This window comes from Engystomops pustulosus, chromosome 2 (assembly GCF_040894005.1).
Source record: "Engystomops pustulosus chromosome 2, aEngPut4.maternal, whole genome shotgun sequence".
Lineage (NCBI taxonomy): Eukaryota > Metazoa > Chordata > Amphibia > Anura > Leptodactylidae > Engystomops > Engystomops pustulosus.
In genome coordinates, this window is record NC_092412.1 from 225,427,463 (window position 1) to 225,448,442 (window position 20,980).

The window sequence follows — 20,980 nt, forward strand, 5'->3', positions numbered from 1 at the left end:
GTTTATAACTTTTAAGATGCTGCTCCCAGACAAGGTTCATATAGAGCAGTGATGGTGAAACTATTTGAAACTTGGAACCCCAAAACAGCCATTACAGGACATCTACCATCAGATTGACTGACTGTAGACTTGTACTGCTCACATGCTCCTTAGCATTTCATCTTCTACTGACTTCTTTTATTACAATCCACAATGGTGTGAATAAGCCAAAAAAAGTTTTAAAAAATTATGTCGACTAGTCTGAATTTCACTCATCCTACCTGGTCGTCCCCTGCTCTCTGCAATCTCAATGTGTGGGACATCAGTGAGGAGGCATGAAAGTTATAAGTAGAGGTGGTACTGGTGATATAAGCGCCTCAGGCTAGCTTTTTCACTATCATTGTGTCATTCTGGTTTATAATAAAAGAACTACCTAGAAACCTCAAATACTCTTTGTATGGCTACTGGGGGCTTGGCCAGAGCTATCACGGGCTAGAGTGACGCCCCCAGTAGCCCCTGGAGAAAACTAGCCTACTAGAAGTTTTACATATTAGTACATAGGAGGCCTTATCTAGTTTAGTCTAACTCGCAGCCTGGTCTCGCTGCCTTGGAGAATCTACCACTGGTTCTAGTACAGTAAGTAGATTTCATTTAATAGTCGTTGCAATATTTTCTCAACCCCCTCATCATTTTTGATCAATTGCTGCAGTTCGTTTGGGCACCCAAAAGGCTAACTGGACTTTGTGTCAGATGGTCGGTTCTAAGTTGTCCGTTTCAACCCTGGGACCGCCCACCTGACACTAGAGCACTAAAACTAATGGCAGTACTGCAACTGCGTGAATGTGTGTCCAGGTGTAGGTCGTGTGCGCGGTGTGACGTCCACGGCAATGTGTGTAAATGGCAAGACGCTCGTGTCACGGCTTCTGTTATACAGTGTATGTCATGCATACAGGGGAAGCACATTTTTTATTTTATTGCAATTTTGTAATCTATTTCCATACTGATCAGAACCCAGTTTTTTTGTGTGTAATTGGCTTTCACGAGGCTTGTTCTTAGAGGGAGGCATTTGTATAAGCTTCTCAGGAATGGTAAGGGTTCAGACTATGTATTATGTGGATGCTAATCTGAGAATCTGATGAAATGGTCATGCTTCTCCCTGAAAGAACAATCCCCCTTCTTTTGGTGCTGACGTCTGCTAAATGTTGGCTTTAAATCAGTCCTATTGTGAGACCGTACATAAATAACAATAACAGCCTGGTAATGGTTGTCCATGGGGGGCGCTAGTGATGTCCTACTTTTATGCTAAAGTATATAGGGGGGATGCACAAGGTGTCAGTGGATTAACATTATTTTGAATTATTGACTGAATGATAAGATGATCATTTAAAGGTCATTATGTCAAGTAATTTTTAGTGACTATCTTCTATGCAAATTATCTGGTGAGTGGTGGAAGGTTGGTTCTCATCTCAGCTGCGTCGTCTTCTCCGTTGGGTTCCATGTTGGTGAAATGGCTCTTCTAGGTTTGCTAATGTTGGTGGTACTGACCTGTCGTATGTCTTTGAGGACGTTGCCAAAAGTAAGGCTTATACTCCACCTGTGCTCTGCAGAATGGATGGCACCTGTGTGAGTTTTCGGTGGCTGGTGCTGTTAAAGGGGTTGCCCACTAGTACAAAACTCTGATAGTGTAACGTATGCTGTACTTATCCTGGTAAAATTTTTATGTAATTTGTGGGAGCACCAGGTCACTTGACCCACCAGTAGCAGGACTTGGGACTACCTGTGACTTCCCAGGTCACACTTCCTGTGGGTCAGAGGTTAGTCGGCTCGTTACTGTATGCAAGTCAACGCAAATGTGCATGGCACAACCCTCCAACCACTGACATGGGAGTAATGGTAACCGAGGGGGCAATATTAATAAGTGCCCTGTCCCATTGATCTGCCAGAAGTCTACAAGACTCGGGACATCCTAGGAAGTCGTTGTATCGGCGTGTCACTTGATTGCTTTAACAAGATAAGTACAATTTTTCTGCCCTTGTAGGAACTTGTAGTTACCCTGGTCAAAGACAAATTTAGCAAGTTCTGTGAGCGCTATATAAATAAAGGAATTATTATTATCAGTGGCCAACTCTAGATATAGTAAGTTTACATAGGTTGCCATTTCATGTGCTAGGGTTCATCTAAAAGGCATAATTCACCCTCCCTTTAATGTTTTTGCTCAATTTATTAACCAATATCCTTTCTCCCTTTGCTTCACTGCATTCCAAAAAATTGGAGCTGGCTCCCTGACACCCACACAGTCGGTCGTCTTCAGATCATTGTGATCGGCAATCAGCACTCGGCTTAACTAGAGTACCAAGCATAGCCCTTGTACAATGCAAGGTGCTGAACATGATGAGCAGTGAATAGACCACAGCATTTGACCCCCTCTGATATTGTTCTAAGGGTGCTGTCACACGGTGCGTTAGTGGACCGTTTTAAGCGCACTCAAAATGCATATGTTTATGTATGCTTGCCATGGGTCTGGCTGGTTTAAATCTATTCTTCATTTCCGGAAGTGTAGGCAGCTGTAAGACGGATTAAATCCAGTCAAACGCATGGTAAACAAACAAAAAACGTATGCGTTTTCATTGTGTTTAAGAACGGTCAAAGAACGTACCGTGTGACTGCACCCTTAGGCTAAAAACACACAAACGGCCCTGTGAGTCCTGGACTGTGTGCTGTCCACATTTTATTAACCAAACACCGAGCCAGGGACAGGACTTAAATCATAATAGGGTTATATTATACAAGGAATCCCTGCTTCTCTGTGGAACCGCATCAGCTAAAAACACACAAACGTGTCTGATCCTTGAATCCCAGAATGTGCGCTGGATGGATTCCACTGACCAAACACCGTACCGAGGACGGGACTCTGATAATCACAGTTATATTTATATGATACAAGGAGTCCTTGCTTCCCTGTGACCCAGCATCAGCAAACTGTAATCATGTTAACCCCTTCACGCTCCGCGGCGGATATATCCGCCACGGAGCGCAGTGACTTAGCGCTCAGTGGCGGATATATCCGCCACGGCGCTTATGCCGGCTCGGCTCTGGATCAGAGCCGAACCGGCATCGGGAAACACGGGGTGCCGGCTGTAACTAATAGCCGGCACCCCAGTGTAACACCCGCGATCGGAGTTGTCTCCGATCGCGGGTGCTTAACCCGTTAGATGCCGCGGTCAGCGCGACCGCGGCATCTAACAAGTATCTGGGGGGTCTTTCCCCCACGATCGGCCCCCCCGAACCGTTTTCGGGGGGCGCCGATCGTTGCTATAGTAACTCTGGGGTCCGATCTGGACCCCAGAGTTAATAGCAAGAATTGCCAGTAAGATGGCGTCTGTGACGTCATCTTACTGGCACAGTGCCAGCCTATGCAAGTGCATAGGCTGACACTGATAATACTCTGCAATACATCAGTATTGCAGAATATTATCATGAAGAAGCAATCAGATGATTGCTTCTTCATGTCCCATGGTATAAAAGTGAAAAAGTAAAAAAAAAAAAGTTATTCAATAAAAAAATAGTCATAAATCACTAAAAATGCCCCAAACCCCCAAAACATATAAAGAGACATATAACTCAAAAAAAAAAGTCTAAATCATAACACAAACCCCACATATATAGTATCACCGCGTCCGTAACAACCCGTAGAATAAAAGTAAATCATTATTGAACCCCCACGATAAACGCCGTAAAAAAAAACTGTTATAAACCCTCCAAAAATTATGATTTTTACCTTTTCAATCCCACAAAAAATGATATAAAATGCGACCAAAAAACCATATGTACTCAGACATGATACTGGTGCAAAGTACAACATGTCCCGCAAAAAACAAGCCGTCAACCAGCTCCGTAGCCAAAAACGTAACAAAGTTATGCCACTTGGAAGATGGCAATACAAAAATTATAGATTTTTCCCCACATTAGGGTTTTGTTTGACAAATTTAGTAAAACGTAAGAAAATATATTCATGTCTGGTATCCCCGTAATCGTATCAACCCATAGAATAAAGATAACATGATTATTAGTCTATACGGTGAACACCAAAAAAAAAAAAAGTCAAAAATCCAGTACAGAATTGATGCTTTTCTACTCCTGCCCTCAAAAAAAGTTCCTAAATTTTCAACAATAGGTGATACCAACCCCAAAATGGTAACAATGGAAAAAGCATCTCATCCCGCAAAAAAAATGCCGTCACATGGCCCCAATAACGAAAAAGCGAAAATTTTATAGCCTTCAAAAGGGGCCAATGAGGAAACTAAAATCCTGGCAGCTGCAGCGCCCTCCTTCCCTTCTGCACCTCGCTGTGCGCCCATAAAACAAGTCACAGCCACATGTGGGGGGTCTTTGTACTCAGGAGAAATTGCAGAACAAATTGTATGGTGGGTTTTCTCTTTTTATATTTTGGAAATGTGTAAATTTTAGTGCTAAATGAACGTATAAGGGAACAATATGACCATTCTAAATTTCACCTCCATTTTGATTCAATTACTATGAAGATCTCAAGGGGTTAACAATCTTCGTAAAAGCTGTTTCTGATAGCTTGAGGGGTGCAGATTTGAAAATGGGTAGATTATATAGGGGGTTTTGATGCTAAATATGTAAAATTTCATTCAAAACTGTATTTATCCCCAAAATAGTCAATTCTGAAAATCCGGAAAAGCGATATTCAATTTGTAAGCCGCGTGACGTCAAAATAAATTATCCAGATATTTCAGAAATTATGAAAATGTAAAGTAGACAAATGGGAAATGTTATTCAGCAACTTATTTAGGTGGTAAATCTATCTGCCTGAAAACGCAATGATTTAGAATTTCGAAAATGGCAAATTTTTCAAAAAATGTATCATATTTTCTTTTTTTTGTAAATAAACGCAAAACTTATCAGCCAAAATTTACCACTAAAATGAAGTACAACATGTGGGGAAAAAACAATCTCAGAATCGCTTTGATAAGTAACAGTGTTCAAAAGTTATAACCATATAAAGCAAAGCAAGTCAGAATCCAAAAAATCGGGCTGAGCCTTAAGCTGTAAAATGGCTGCGTCCTTAAGGGGTTAATGGCGTTTCACTGTTATTCCTTTCCCTGTGATTCTTGGCCTCCTGTTAGGCAGTGTTCGTCCATGAAGTCTGGACACCCAGTAGCCAGACCACAGAATGGCCACGCTTGTGTGTTTTTAGCCCTTTAGGATAGGTGATGATTATTTCATATATATACACCTTTAGAATATTTATTTTTCGGTTATATTCTTGGTGCACCACCCTGCAGCAGCTTCTTGAACATGGTGGTGAACAATGTGTAATATTGAAATATGAAGTAGAATTCTGTATAAAGGCATGTGGCTTGTAGTTGCCCCTAGCCCAGCGCTTTTAGCTGGAAAGAGGTTGATCAGAATTGTATTCCTCATTTATTATGGTGTTATTGGTACGTGTGTGTGGGGTGCATTGTTTCTGTAACACTGTGTCACAATGTGTGTTGTGTTTTATGTGCGGCAGGTTTTCCTTTAGTGCAGTTTCATCTGGTAATCCAATAATTCCTATAGGAACGGTAATAAATGCACTTCTAGTGGCGCGGCTGCTCTCTCCATTCTGTTCATTACTAAGAAAATATAATGTAAACTTCATAGAGATCAAAATTATCGCCCTTTGTTTCTTTAAATAAATGTCTAAGAAAAATTGAGAGCCACGGGAGCACCATCAATTCACAGGGTCCCATAGGTGCCCCCATGTGTAAATTTTAAGTTTTTAGTAATATCTAATTTTTCAACTCAAAAACTGTACATTAATGAAACCCATTAATGAAAGGCCCTGAACTGAGCCTTTAGCTAATGCTTCCTGGTTTAGGTTCATCACACTTCAGTTTTTCAGATTTTGAAACCAAAAGCAGGTGTGGGTCATAATGGGTGAGAACATGGAGAGAAGCTGCTCCTCTCTTTTAACTCCACTACTGGTTTGGACATCAAAAACTTTATCTGAAAAACTGAAGGTAACCCAGAGATAGGGTCAGAAAATGATGTACCCCAAAGAAAGGGGCAGGGAACATATTTCTGTGTCCAGTTATAACGGTGGGGTGTAGTGTGAATGCTAACCCACTGAATGGACCCTTTAATAATAACTTTATTTATATAGCGCACACAGATTATGCAGCGCTGCACAGAGCATGACAAATCAGTCCATGTCCCCAATGGGGCTCACAATCTATTCAAGCTACCAGTATGTTTTGGAATGCGGAAGGCCCCTTTCCATCCACACAAAAACGCATGACTGTTTTCACGGACTTCAGGCTCGGCAATGGCTTTCACATTGATCGTTAGTTTTAACACTTAGGACTGCACGCATAGTTTTAGTTTTCTTTCCTTTTTTCGTTTCACGTTGAACTTACCTGACCTCTTCCTTCTCTGTTTTCCAGATAGTAGCGTCTCTATTGCCCTCTCCACTCCCGTCCTCTACTAAGGCACATGTACGCTTTGCTTCTACAGGACTAGCCACCGCACTAAAATAGATTTTGGAAGGCAGCAGCATATCATACTAGGTTATTCATTAATGCAGGGTGTGTCGCCTATTGCACCACAACTCTTACTCATTTTGGCATGAAATCTGATTATACTTACAATCACAGATGCAAAAATTATTTTGCATACTTCACACCTACTGTGTTAATATTATTATAATAATTACAGAACAGTTTAGAATTTGGCATCCAGCTTTTGTCTACTGTATAGAACATTTGCTGTTTTTGGTAATTTTTAAGGTTGTATGTTTTAGGTATAATAGTATTTTCTGGCATATCTTGTATTGTGCAGAGGAATCCGATGTCTTTGTATTCTCTGGGATTGTTTCTTGGGACTGGTGCGTTAGTTGTGACTATAAATGATGGGAAGTGGCCAATGATGTGTAAACTATTAAAAACTTTTAATTTAACATCAGGGGTCTTGGCTATGGGGTTAGTCATCTTATATGAGGACATTGATTACTCAGTAATGGCGGAGGCTAGAGAGAAAGTTATGGTGGTAAAGGTAGTGTCACTATACTTATGAGACCCCTCTTCCATCCTGTGGCTGATTTTTGGAACGCTGATCTCAGTCATCACAATAACGGGGGTCCTAGGGTGCTCCTTGTGAGTTTGGTGATGGTGCACTTGAGGGACACTGCTATAAGACAACCAAGGTGACAATCACTTCCCATAGAAGTAGATATCACAGTGAAGCACGTGAGGACCCACAGTCATGTGGTGGTTGGGGGTCTGGTCCAGCCATCAGACACTTATTCCCCATACCAATTAGGTTGGTCTAAGTTATTTTTTTGGCAGCTAGAGCAAACACTGACATTATAAGTAGACAACTCGCGAGGTCCTACGCACTTGCTCTATTATTCAGAGCTTCTATATCCTAACTCTTTCCCCAGCAGTAAAGTAGATGATTTGGGGGATGAAGGATCTGATACATAGGATTTTAACGTTCCTTTACATTGGAAAGACTGGCAGCTCCCTCTGTGTAATAATAAAAATGACATGAATAAAATTGGGCTGATTATGTAGCTCGTTCCTAACAGATATCCGAATGGATGACTTTATGATCAATTTGGCATGCTTTGTGCAGCGCTGCGTAATCTGTGCGCGCTATATAAATAAATTATTTTTATTATTATGATCATTTTATAAAAAAATAAACTTTAGCTCACCAGATAATTTGATTCCCCATACCCCCCCCCCCCCAAGGACCAGTGACCTTTGTGAAGATTCCTCTTTGTTGTGCAATCAAACTGTACTTGAACCATGGATATAGGTCAAAGATAAAAGCGTAATGTAAACCTGACCAAAAAAAACCGTACCCATTCGAATGAGATTCCCGTTCCTCTGCCCCCAGTGATCTACTGTTTCTTTCCCCTGTATGTTATAATGTAGATTTCTGTAATGTGTTCTGATTGATGTCCATCTTCGTGGGTTCTGCTACAGTATTGCAGTTTTTTGTGTGGATATATTCATGCAGTCCAACTTCAAATGGTTATGAAACGAGACAAAAATATTTTAAGACAACTTAGAGGAGCACATGAATATCCTCTGATGCTGCGGGAAGCACTAGAGTTTTGTTATTGAAGGTTAACTCTTTGCTGATTGCAGCAGATATGGCTTCCAAAAACCAAAGGCTAATCGCAGGCCGATATTTTATCTGGACATCCATGTATTAGATGGGCATGCTAAGGGCTTGAGTACACGGGCGAGTACATGGGCAGGGGTGAGCGCACCTCCTTTTCTTAGTAAACTGTGTGGTTGTCGGCATATTTCGGCAAAATATAGGACACCACACTGTGACTGGGTGCCATAGACCTACCATGATGCACTTAGTTGCATCTTTGTTCAGCTGTATTACTGACCCACATATGTTTTATGTGTATTCTCTGTCTGAAAAGAACTGATATTGGAGGTCCACCCACATGCTGATGACTGTAGAAAAGACGGGGAGGTATAGGACCCACTCTGAATTTTGTTGTTCGGGTGGTCACCTAAACACTGGGCCATGGAAATTGCAGCTGTGTGTATCAGGTCTTTGAAAGGCATTTGTCTCTGTGGTGGTTAAATCCATGGATAGCAAACAGACAAGGACAATTGGGGGGGGGGGGGGATATTAAGATATTTTCCCTTGGTGGCACACATCACACTGCTTATACTAAGAGGCTCCAGGTTTGCAGTGACCTGAATGAATTCAGATGTTAGACCCACACAATCACTAAGGGAAGGTATATCCTTGTGATATTTCATCACATCCATTTAGGCCCCTTACAAGCGAGTTTGAGTCCATCTTGCATCGAACTTGCAGTATGTACTGGCTGGCACATCCGGCCCAAATGTTAAGCAACCGGAACTAAACTCCGAATATCAGTTCAGTACTGGTTACACAACCTTAAAAGGGTTTTCCCACAAAAGAAAATTGTCAAATTACTCCTAGTGATGTTTACACAATAAAGATCATTTAACCCCTTACTCTACAATGTTACTCATTGCTGTTTTAGTTCCTATCACTAAGTAATGATCAGTGTAAATTCCCAGGGTGTTTGCGGGGCCTCTCTTGGCAGACACTTCATGATCTCTCTAGTTCTGTGTGCTGACAATGTGGTTACACTGTCAGGGTACAAGGTTTATATACACTTTCATTTAGTTTCTGAACATTGTACTAGTACACATAGAAAGATAGATGAGATCAATGAGATGCCTATTACACACTGACAGCACTTCTACATATGTGCTCTCACACTGAGATTCCCTATGCCTGCCTTCCTATCTTCCTTCCCCCGGATAACTTATCTGCCTGTAGCCTGAAGCTTCTTTCTCCTCATGATGTGCTGTTTGCTGGCAGGAAGTCAGTGTCTGTGAGCTCCATCCTAGTGTGCAGGGGGCCGGGCTAGTGTGCAGGGGGCCGGGCTAGTGTGCAGGGGGCCGGGCTAGTGTGCAGGGGGCCGGGCTAGTGTGCAGGGGGCCGGGCTAGTGTGCAGGGTGCAGAGAGAGAAATTCTGCTCCATGGCCATCACACAGAAATCTAAGATGGCTTAACCGACCCGAAGTCAGAAGTTACAGGGTTGTGTCTAGTGGCAACTGAAATTGTGTACACCAGGACTGATAGAGAAAGGTTGGACTTTCTGTGAAATGTTGTATTTTTGATAATAACAGTGAATTAGAGAATGTGTTACTTTGTTACCCTGAGTACATTTAAGAAACTTGTGTTCCTGGGATTAGCCTTTTAAAGCTAAGGTGGAGTTTCTTCAAATACTGCAGCCGCCGTGTTTAAAATCTAGTGCATTAGAAATCTGCAGCTTAAAAATCAGTTTTGATTCTCTTCTTTTCCACTGCCGGTTACCAAGTTCAAGCTTCTTGTATGGGTTACTACAGGTCCATGTTACAGATCTGCCCTTCTGAACACTCCCTGTTGACACAAGATATCTCAAGATGACCAACCTTTGCTTTGCTCACAATGTCAGGTGGACTAACACAATGATATATGCGGTATGTGCATAGGAATTGCAGGGGTCCATCACTCGATAGAGGGGAAGGGGGGTTTACTATCTGCAACATTTTAGTTGTGTTCTTTTTGTTTCGCTGATCCTCAGACACTGGCACAGTATTGTTGGACATGTCCAAGTTTACTAAGTTTTGTACAAAACTTTTTGAGCTACTGGCTTGATAAATGGCCCCCCACAGATTTTTTTTTTAACAAGTAGGTCACAAGTGTTCTGTATGGGTGGAAGGTCAGGCTTCATCTACAAGACCTTCCAGCAGTTACTCGGCTCCTTGATATTGCAGAAAACTATATCCTAGTTCCTCCCTCCCACATGATACATTTCAGTATAGACTGGGCAGATCTGCTTTAATCACGTCTCTGATGTCTTTTAGACACCTCAGTGTTTTCATACAGCGTCTTAACCTTTCCCAGCGTTATCAGATTCGCCATTTGTTTCCTCCTGTTACGGAAAGCAATAGAATTTGTGAAATGCTGGAACCTTGATGATCATGAAAACAACATTCTAGATCTGTTTAGCGTGCGTTAGAGCCGTTCTGATGCCTGTCCTACATTATATTTCTTTCCAGATATAAATTATAATTATTATTATTATACATTGTGCGCAGTCCTCTCACGTATTACATGCTGGCTCTGTTTCCGCACATAGTACATGGTACATTTGCATTCTAGAAATTGGGGTCTTTACACCAGAAACTGCATTGTAGGATCTCGGGTTTGGTGATAGGATTGTCGCAATAAACTTTTCCCATCTGTTTGCATCAACAATCTATAGAAGTGTACCTCATGACCATAATTATGTTACTATATTTCTAATAATAATTTGTCTTTTCTACACAGATATACTTTGGGAAGTGGTTTTAAGAAGAATCTAACCTGGATTATTCCTGATTCGGTCTGATTGGTCACAGAAAAGCTGATGCCTCTCGTCGGTAAGTTCATTGTTATTCTAGGCATTTGTATAATGTCATTTTTATATAGATTATGGACCAAAATATTGTAGCTAGCCAAACATTTCCTCTGAAGCAGCCGCTGCATTGGACATGAGGTATAAGATGCCACTCATTCCGATGAATACATACGCTATCCAAGTCCTCCAGAACAGAAGACCTTCCGTTCATCTTCAGTATTTTATTCTGATTTGCTTTTCTGACGTTAAGAAGCCAGTAGCAATGTTGTGACTGAGATACACTTTGTAGCACTTCAGAAGAATATATGTAACCAACAACGAGTGCAAAATTTGTAAAGTTGCAAATAAATAGCACATAGGTATCATTTTAATAGGGCGCTCCTTATCCAGGGAAATTATTACTGAAAGGGAACCTGTCACCACGTACCCCCTGCATAAACTTCAAATAGAACCTTAATATAACAGTACATACACTATACCCGAATTCTTCTACTGAGATTCCTCTATATTGCAGGGTTATTACCAAAAATTACTTTTATTCTCTGTCTTTTTTTGTTAGTGATCGAGTAAAGGAGTTAAGAGCTATTGACTGTGAAGTCAAGCTCCTCTGCTCACACTGAGACCCCCTCCCCTCTGACACCCAGAGTGCACCAATAATAGCATATGGATTAAAGGAAATCTACCATCAGAATCCATCATGGACAACCAGGAACACTTACTCTTAGACACAGGCACCGTGTCTGTGGTAATCCTCTTACATTTGTTATTCGTGGCCTACTTCCTTCTAGAACCAAATTTTGACATTATGCTAATGAGGCAGAAGGGCTCTGTGGGCTGTTACCAGTGAACTTCTGTGCTGTTGCTTCATAGGCTATTACACTGTAATAGCCTGGAGCTCTTCCCCCTTCCACTGTGTGAGATTACAGCCGGCCGATGGAGAGTTAGTGCTGAGGGAGCAGGGGAGAGGGCAAGAAACCCTTTGAAAACAGAGCACGGCGAGGCCACAGTCCTTGTGCCTGGGTCTATAAGTAAGTGCCCATGGTTTATCATGATGGATTCTGATGGTAGATTTCCTTTAAACTGGGAATATCTTGGAAGTGTCCTATTAGACAGGCTTATTATGAAGGTATTTGGAAATCACCATTCTCTTAGACAACCATCTGCTGGCAGCATGTGGTATCTATCAACTCCACCAAGCATCATCACTGCTTAGTTCCCCTGCACAGCTGCGGTCCTAGACAGCCTTGGTTAAAGAGACCTTGAAGGGCTAATCCTCACGTCCCCTGCTAACTTTTATTACTGGAATATGTACATTTTCCTAAGAGGCTGCTGGGACGTGGAGTAGTCGGAGTTGAGGCTACACGGTGCGCCTTCTCCACGCCCCAGTAGCCTCTGTTCCTCCTACCAAAAATCTTCGGCAGGCAGTTCCTTGTAGCTGCGCGCCCTTGTCTGAGAATCCTGCCGTCTGCGCATGTGCAGAACAGCAGGCCCAAAGCCAGAGCCACTGGGCATGTACAGATGGCAAGATTCTCGGACGAGGGCGCGCAGCTCCTTGTAGAAGATTATTGGTAGGAGGAACAAAGAGGCTCCTAGGGTGTGGAGAAGGCTACTCCACGTCTTAGCAGTCCCTTAGGAAAATTTACATATTCCAGTAATAAAAGTTAGCAAAAGATACAGGGGACGTGAGGATTAGCCCCTAAAAGGGCTAGCCTCACGTCTTATAGATGTACCTTTTTATAGGTAGATATGTGGTGGTAGGTTCCCTTTAACTAGGTAAAGGGTAACTGGGTGGCCATGTGCCGGTTTGGAGCAACTGCTGCACCGATATATCCAGACTTGGTGAGTTGGGAATGTCCCTTTAATAAAAGTGGTCATAAAGTGGAAATGATCATTCCGTCAAATCTGCTGCCAATAAATATATACATCTGTGATCCTTCCCTCCTCATACACAGGAAATGTGAGTCAGATTTAAACCCCTGTGTACACCCCGCTGAGGAGCAGAATACACACTTAAGAAAAGCTTTTGTTTGCAGGTGAAATTTCTCCTTGGGACATCTCTGTGTTGTATAAGCTCAGAGTATCTAATTGTTTGGAAAATGGTAAAAATAGCTCGGTATTGTTTTTGTTCCCTTTTGGCGTCTAAATGCAGCTCTTAATTTATATTTCATTACTAGGGGCGAAGAAAATAGGATTTACTAATTGTATAGTGACCCTTTATTTCACATCTAAATATTAGCTTAAAAAAAAAAAAATTATATATATATATATATTTTTTTATTTAAGTTACTTTTTAACCCCTTAAGGACCTGGTCCTTTTTTGTTTGTGTTTTTTCATTTTTTACTCCCTGCCTTCCAAAATGCATAACTTTATTTATTTTTATTTTTTGTACAGAATTATATAAGGTTCTTTTTTTTCTGTCTTACAAATTATACTTCCTAGTGTCAGTATTTAATATTCCTTGCTGTGTGATGAGAAATGTGGATCCAAATGTCTTGAAATTGACGGTAAAACGCGTTTTCACCAATTTTTTTTTATTTTGGGCGGGAAGGGGGGCTTTGTTTTCAAGGCTTTCACTGTGCACCCCCCTAATAACATTCTCCTTTTTTAAAAATACACAAAATATGTACGGTATCATCTTCTTCTTACAGGGGCAATGATCCATGCCAAGATGGTGGGGTACATACAGTATGTTGCAAACACCCGGGCTATATGAAGAGGGTTTGGCCAGAAATGAGCATTAATTCTTAGAGCAACTTACATTTAATGTGTTTGTACAACTACTTAAAGGGCTGTTAGCATCGTGTGTATTCATGATGTATCCACAGCATAGGTCCTAAAAAACCCACGCCTATATTGGGAACGAAGGTCTGCTGACCTCATTCCTGCAACAAAGCTGAATTGAGAGAGTGCTGCGCCATTCTCTATTCAATCCTATGGGAGCGCCGTTCAGACTATACACATGGTGCTCCCATAGAGCACATGTGCAGAACTCTCTCGATTCAGCCCTGATGCGGGAAGGATGGCTATTCTGTGGATATGTCATGAATAGATAAGATGGAAATATTCCTTTCGAGTACATCTGCCATCAGATTGACTGATGGTGGACATGTCCTACTCATGTGCTCATTTCTTCTAGTAGAAACTTCTTTTATTCTACTACGGTTTCGCAAAAAAAAAAAAAGTTAAAATTATTCTGTGGTGCTTAAACTAACATTACCTGAGCACCTTAGCTTATATTTGCACCCCCTCACTCTTAAATTCCCACCTGGTCCCTCCTGGCCTGGCTCTTTGAGATTGTAGAGAGCCAGTAACATCAGGGACCAGGCGGCACTAGTAAGTCACCTCAGACTAATTTGTAAACATTTTTTAAATACCCTCTTTTAAAAAAAATTGCAGCGGGTTATAATAAAAGAAGTTACTAGGAGAAATTGTAAGTAGCATGTGAGTACAACAAGCATTAAAGGGGTTTTCTCGTCTGGGCACTTACATTCAGTTTGATAAATCTGCCATATGTAAACATTTCTTCAATTACATGTTATTAAAAAAAATGTCCCTGTGTGAAGATAATTTCTCATAAAAGTAGTCATGTTGTCCCTTAGAAACAAGACTGTGCCCCTGGATACGGCCACCTCTGCCTGAAGAGATTGCACAAATAAACAAAAAGGTTTTTGTATATGAAGTGTCTGGGAGTTACTGCAGGTCCTACAGCCGTCCTGTAGTAATGATCGCTGAATCCAGGGGGTCAGGTAGGACTCATAGCGCATGTCTGACCACTGCTGCCAGTGTGAGGTGGTCGTAACCGAGGAAGCTATCGCGTTTCTAAGAGACAACATGGCTATGTTTATAGTAAATTATCTTCACACAGGAACATTTTTTAAAAGAACATCCAATTGAAGAAATGTTTATGTATGGAAGATTAGTGAAACTGAATGTGAATGCCGAGACGAGAATACCCCTTTAAGTTATTCCACAGAACAGGACCTTCAACAATCTGGAGAACCAGTGTCCTGTTCTTTCTAAAAGTCTGCAGCCGCGGACTGCATCATGTGGCTACTTGTAATAGCATGGGGTAGTAGGAAATTGCCGAGCAGAGTGCTCTCCTATTTCCAGCACTCTCATTCACTGTAAGATATAGCGGAGCGCTGTGCTCAGTAAGTTTACTCTCTAGTAAATAGAGCAGCAGGACACCCTTTCCATCCATTAGTAAGAATTGGACCCCAGTTCTCCAGGTTGCTGGGTTTCAAGTACAAATGACATTCTACTTAATTTTTTGGGTTTTTATGCAGGAAAGGCACAGACTAGCCCCATGTAAAGCCTTACCAAAACCTCTAATCCTCTGGAGGGTCTGCTGTATGTTGGATTTTCCTGAGACATTTCTATAGGTGTGGATATATCATTATAGGCTTCAGGCCAGGAGAGGTGTGAAGACCATCATCACATTGGAAAAGCGTTACCTTCTCTTTGAATCCGACTGCACTGTGTATTTACCATGTGTACAAGGACCTTTACTCCAGAGAACAGTGGTGTAGTAGAGCTACGTAGTGCACCCCCCACCCCCTTCTAAACTCGTCTCTATCTTGTAAGGGGTCACACAGAGGTTCTCCTTTGCTGGCGATGTGCACAGATAACCACTGTCTATACAGCGGGTCCCATCTACACAGTGGATATGGCTGTAGCTAGTGCAATCTGTGTACAAATTACACCCCCTTCCTTTCCCCGAGCTGGAATATGATATAAATATGCGCCTCATTAGGGGGGAAGAAGCATCGGACACAGTCTCTCATCAGCAGATGTAGGGTGTGATGCATTGTGGGATCGAACAGTTGATTTTCCAACAATGTTCTTTTTGTAAGACTCCGATGCTCCTCAAAAGACGGAACAGCATGACATCAGCGTCACAGGCCGTCCAAGATACATTCCTCTGGTTGTAGCATGGCCGCCTCTCCTCTGCTTTCTTACTGGTCTCAGATCTGATGTATTGTCTTCTCTTTTATATACATTTTATATTTGAAAGTTTTTACTTTTTATCAAAATTTTTGGCTTCCAGTTCCTTTGATCAGAAATCTATCATTGTGTATTCCCAGCAGCACAGAAGTGTGTACAATCCTCCATTAATACAAACTTCTCTAAACATGTCCTGTGTTCTCTTCACCATAATAATAATAATCTTATATAGCGCCGTCATGGTCTGTAGCCCTTCACAAATCATAGGGGACATATACAGAGAAAGACAGAGTACAAGCAGTTGTATGTAACAATGGGAGTGAGGTCTATGAAGATGACATTTCTCTGATATACTTTGTATAGAAAACTTAAGATTTGGAAGTTGTCACATGACTAGATCAACCCCCCAACAATCATAAATTGATTGCATATTCTATAAATAATGTTTTCCCCGAACAGGTTACACCTTGCGTTATGTCTGTATAATCCAAGCAAATAGACATGGATTGTCCTCCATCCACTAACTGACCCTGATGTATTAAGAAGCAATACATTCTGAAATACAGTGTATCATTATTTTATTATATGGCAAGACACGTATGATAATTTTAATTGCTCAATATGTGGCCGTTATTGGCCACTGCTGTTGCCTCACATGAAGTGCCCCATGACTTTTATAAATTCTTGTGTTTAGTGGTAGTATATTTACCTGGATATCTCATGAGAATGTTTCTTTTCTCTTCCAGTTCCCCATGCTAAAGAGGCCACGTTCACACAGATGAGCCAAGAGCAGTGGCGGCAGTGTAACCCCAGATAGTCAGACGGCAGACTGCTCAAGCAGGATGCCGTCAACAAGTCGAGCTGGAAGCCTGAAAGACCCAGAGATTGCCGACCTCTTCTTTAGAGATGACCCCGAAAAGCTTTTCACCGACCTCCGGGAGATTGGCCATGGGAGTTTTGGAGCTGTTTATTTTGTGAGTATTTTTTTTTATTACTTACTGAAGTTTGACTCTATTGATTCTCCAACAGTGATGCTCTGGTGGTCCAGGGCACTTCTATGCTGCCACATCCATGAGCCGCAGTGGTCTTGTAGTTATCACACCTCAGACAGGTGATTAGCCGCAGCTTTCACATGAGCGCTACTTCAAGACTGGCGGGGACCACTACAATAATCTGCCCTGCATTTTCTGTTCATGTTTTACCACATATATATATATATATATATATTTGGAATTACGGAAGTAGCGCAGTGAGCTATGCTCTTTCTGTAACTCCTGAGCACCTGTATGAGAGTGACCTGGAAAAGACGTCAACTGACTTGTGCCTGAGAAGGGAATCTCCCTTAAACCAAAAATTACATTTTTGGTAAGACCCCTTTAAGTGAATAGTGCAGTAAGTCACGGATGAGATGTGTGATCGGGGCGGCCAGAGAGCACTTGTTCTCGTCACCCATGGAACGTTTGTCATGTAAGAAACATTTTGGCTGCAGCTCTTACAGCCCGGACAGGCCCTGACTCATTCTTTGTTGCTTTGTTCAGGGTGAATAATTGTCCAACATGACATGGGTGGGAGTGGATGTTATTCAGTGTGGAGACTTCACCCTAGACACACTGTGTAACACAAGAGGATCGCTATCCGTACTGCATTGTAATGAATTTTCCCCTAAAACATTCCAGTACAATAAAATTGTATGACCTAAAACTTTTATTAGTCATGCAGAGGGCTTCTCAGAGAGCTGTCAACGATTTCAACAGGTCAGAGCAGCGCTTGGTAGTTCCCCTAAAAACATGGCTTCTTTCTTTGAAAAACAGCGCCACACCTGGTAGTGTGTGAGATTGCAACTAATCTATAGTCCTCTCTATACATCTGAGCAATAATCGCACAAACCATGGTCCCCTGTAAGAGAAGATTTTGAGCAAAAATTCTAGAGCAGGTCCCATTCCTGCCTGTGTTTGCACTTCTGTCTGTGCACAAGCGGACCTCACATGCTGATGACAAATGGGTCACAAACCATGGACACAGGCCCGTTGTTGGCAGATGGAGAATGTACACGTTCATTTACAGGTTAGGTTTGGGTTGCGTTCTCACGTTCATGTTTTCTTATGCACTTTTTGAAGCCAAACCAAAAAGTGGGGCGGAAAAAATTTGAGTAGCCACCTCTGAATTAAATAATACCCCTACACCTAATTTTGGCTTCAAAGTACATAATCAGTAAAACCTTAACTTGAGAGGTACAGGCGCATTCCTTGGCCCCCTCTAGTGGAGAGTAAGCACTGTTTTCTGTAGGAAGATAAAACTATAGAGTTTCTTTGTTATAAGATACATTTCTAGGGCGAACATAAAACATATGTATCTTTTAACATTCAGTTAGTTTCCTCAACATGGTGACACGTCCTTATCTGATGAGAATCTGGAGGAACGCGAGGGAGATAATTAGATTTTCTAATGGTCGGTTTTAAAACACTTGACAGCTGCTTTTAGTAAGATCTCAATTGCATAACATGTGCCGGCTGCCGAACCTGTAAAAATAGGATTTATTCTAGCGCTTTAAAAACAAAGGGCCCGAAATCTTATGGTGGTCGCCCTGCATACTGCCTGCTACTTATTCTCCTGGATCCCACATGGAATTAAGGCCGGTGAATTAAGGCTATTTAATGGGGTTAATCCTCCATACAGACTTGGCACATAAAACTGTAGATCCATGGAAAATATCTGCTTTGGCTTAGGTGTGGGAATAGGAGGTGAATTGATGTTTGTATAGTGGCTGAAGATGTGGTTAGATTCCTTACCAGGTCTGTATACAGTAAGATGTGACTCTCCATCATATTTTCAAGGCAAACAAGGTTTGTACTTTGTTTCTATAGTGTTTATAGGATTGCATACTTTTCTCATACAGTAGTAATGCAGAGGATACAAAACAACATGGATAACCAAGCAAGATTACCGCATTATACTCATGTTGTGGTTTTTTTCTTTTCCCCTAGGCACATGATGTGCGCACCAATGAAGTGGTGGCCATCAAGAAGATGTCCTATAGTGGAAAGCAGTCTAATGAGGTAAGTCCAGTGTATAGTCCTTCTGTATCTAGGCTCAGTAGCTACAGCTATAAGGCTATAGAATACATCACCAACTTTTCCACAGACTTTACATACATTTTTTTTGAGAGAAATTAATTAATTTTCCTTCTAGCCGGAGCTCCAGAGTTCTTCTAATTCTTCTCCTATAATGTTAGATATCCATTCAGTGAAATGCAGCATTAGCAATGACTGATCCTTCTGATGAAACTATGCCTCAGTTCAGACCTGCACCACCGCGTTTATTCCCCTTTTGTCTCTTAACTGATTCTTGTCAGACGATATTGCTGCGAGGAACATACAGGCAGATGGTGTAGTGTGTTTCAACAGGTTAAGAATTTATTAAAAAACTTACTCACAAACATAAGTAAAATTGTGCATCAAAATTAATAGCGGGACACTAGCTCAAGCAAGCTGCCCGACCCACGGTTTCACCTCCAGGGCTTCTTCTGGGGCGTTTGCTAGCATCCACACATTTTGTCTTTTCTTTTATACACATGTTTAATCAATTTAACATAATAGCTTCAATACAATAAAATTCATGTTAAAAAACACTATGTTGCACGAAATATTCCCTATTCCCCCAATACCATCTAGATTTAAGAAATATTAGCTTGACTCTCTTTTTTATTAAAACATCTAGCATTTTTACTGTCCAACTAGTGGTCACTCGAGGAACAGCTAGTTGGATAGTAAAAATGCTAGATGTTTTAGTCAATGGTCAATTGAAATGAACCAACACCTTCCTCTATGGATTATCCCAAGACAAAATGGGACAGGGTTTAACCCCTTAAGGACGCAGGGTTTTTTTGCTCATTTCTCGCTCTCCAACTTCAAAAATCCATAACTTTTTCATTTTTACGTGTACAGACCTGTGTGAGGGCTTATTTTGTGCGTAACAAATTTTACTTTCCTGTAATGTTATTTATTTTAACATGCCGTGTACTGCGAAGCTGAAAAAAAATTCCAAATGTGGAAAAATTGTGTGCTCAGTTTTTTCGACTTTGACTGTGCACCTCAGCTATTCTTTGGTTCTGTGCGATTGCGGTGATACCAAATTTATATAGGTTTTATTGTGTTTTAATACATTTTCAAAAATTAAACGAATGTGTACAAAAAAGAAAAAAAAAATTTGCCATCTTCTGACGCTAATAACTTTTTCATACTTTGGTGCACGGAGATGTGTGAGGGGTCATTTTTTGCGAAATGAGACGACGTTTTCATTGCTACCATTCTGAGGTCTGTGCGACATTTTGATCATTTTTTATTTCATTTTTTATGTGATGTAAAAAGGTGTAAAAGTCGCATTTCGGACATTTGGGCGCCATTTCCTGCCTCGGAGGTCACTGCCGGCCGTAACCGTTTTTATATTTTGATAGTTCTGACATTTTGGGACGCGGCGATACCTAATATGTTTGTGATTTTTACGGTTTATTATGTTTTATATCAGTTCTAGGGAAAGGGGGGTGATTTGAATTTTTAATATTTTATTAATTTTATTTTTTTTTTTTTCTTTTTTTTCCCACTATTTCTTAGACCATCTAGGGTACATTAACCCTAGATGGTCAGATCGCTCCTACCATATACTGCAATACTTCTGTATTGCAATATATGGCATTTTTGCAGCACATTCATTACAATGAGCCACTGGCTCATTGTAACGAATCTGTAGAAGCCAGATAGTCTTGGGTCAAACGAAGACCCGAGGCTACCATGGCAACCGATCGTCTTTTAAACGCCGGCGGCGGCAATGAAAAGGTTAATAGCCGCGATCGGTGCAAGCACCGACCGCGGTTATTAGCGGTGGGGGTTTTCTGCAATATGCAAAAAACCCCACCCTTGTTTGAAGAGGACTCAGCCCGTGAGCCCTCTTCATACACTCCTTATACCTCTGCGCCGTAGAGCTACGGCGAAGAGCGTTAAGGGGTTAAATTAGAAATAAGCTGTAGACGATGTTGGAGGAGTATGATAAAGAACACATTCATTATTAAAGTATAGGCAAGGTAGTATTCTAATAAATGT

General features: G+C 41.3%; 1 protein-coding gene across 2 annotated transcripts in view; it reads left to right on the forward strand.

Annotated features, from left to right (window-relative positions):
- The window catches only part of TAOK1 (TAO kinase 1), a 60,634-nt gene that overhangs the window by 18,072 nt on the left and 21,582 nt on the right, over positions 1 to 20,980 (forward strand). For both annotated transcript variants that reach the window (XM_072138324.1, XM_072138325.1), the window contains exons 2-4: positions 10,870 to 10,961; positions 16,631 to 16,858; positions 18,869 to 18,940. In XM_072138324.1, the coding sequence (XP_071994425.1) occupies positions 16,727 to 16,858; positions 18,869 to 18,940 (204 nt within the window). In that variant the 5' untranslated portion in view covers positions 10,870 to 10,961; positions 16,631 to 16,726. The remainder of the gene's footprint in view (positions 1 to 10,869; positions 10,962 to 16,630; positions 16,859 to 18,868; positions 18,941 to 20,980) is intronic.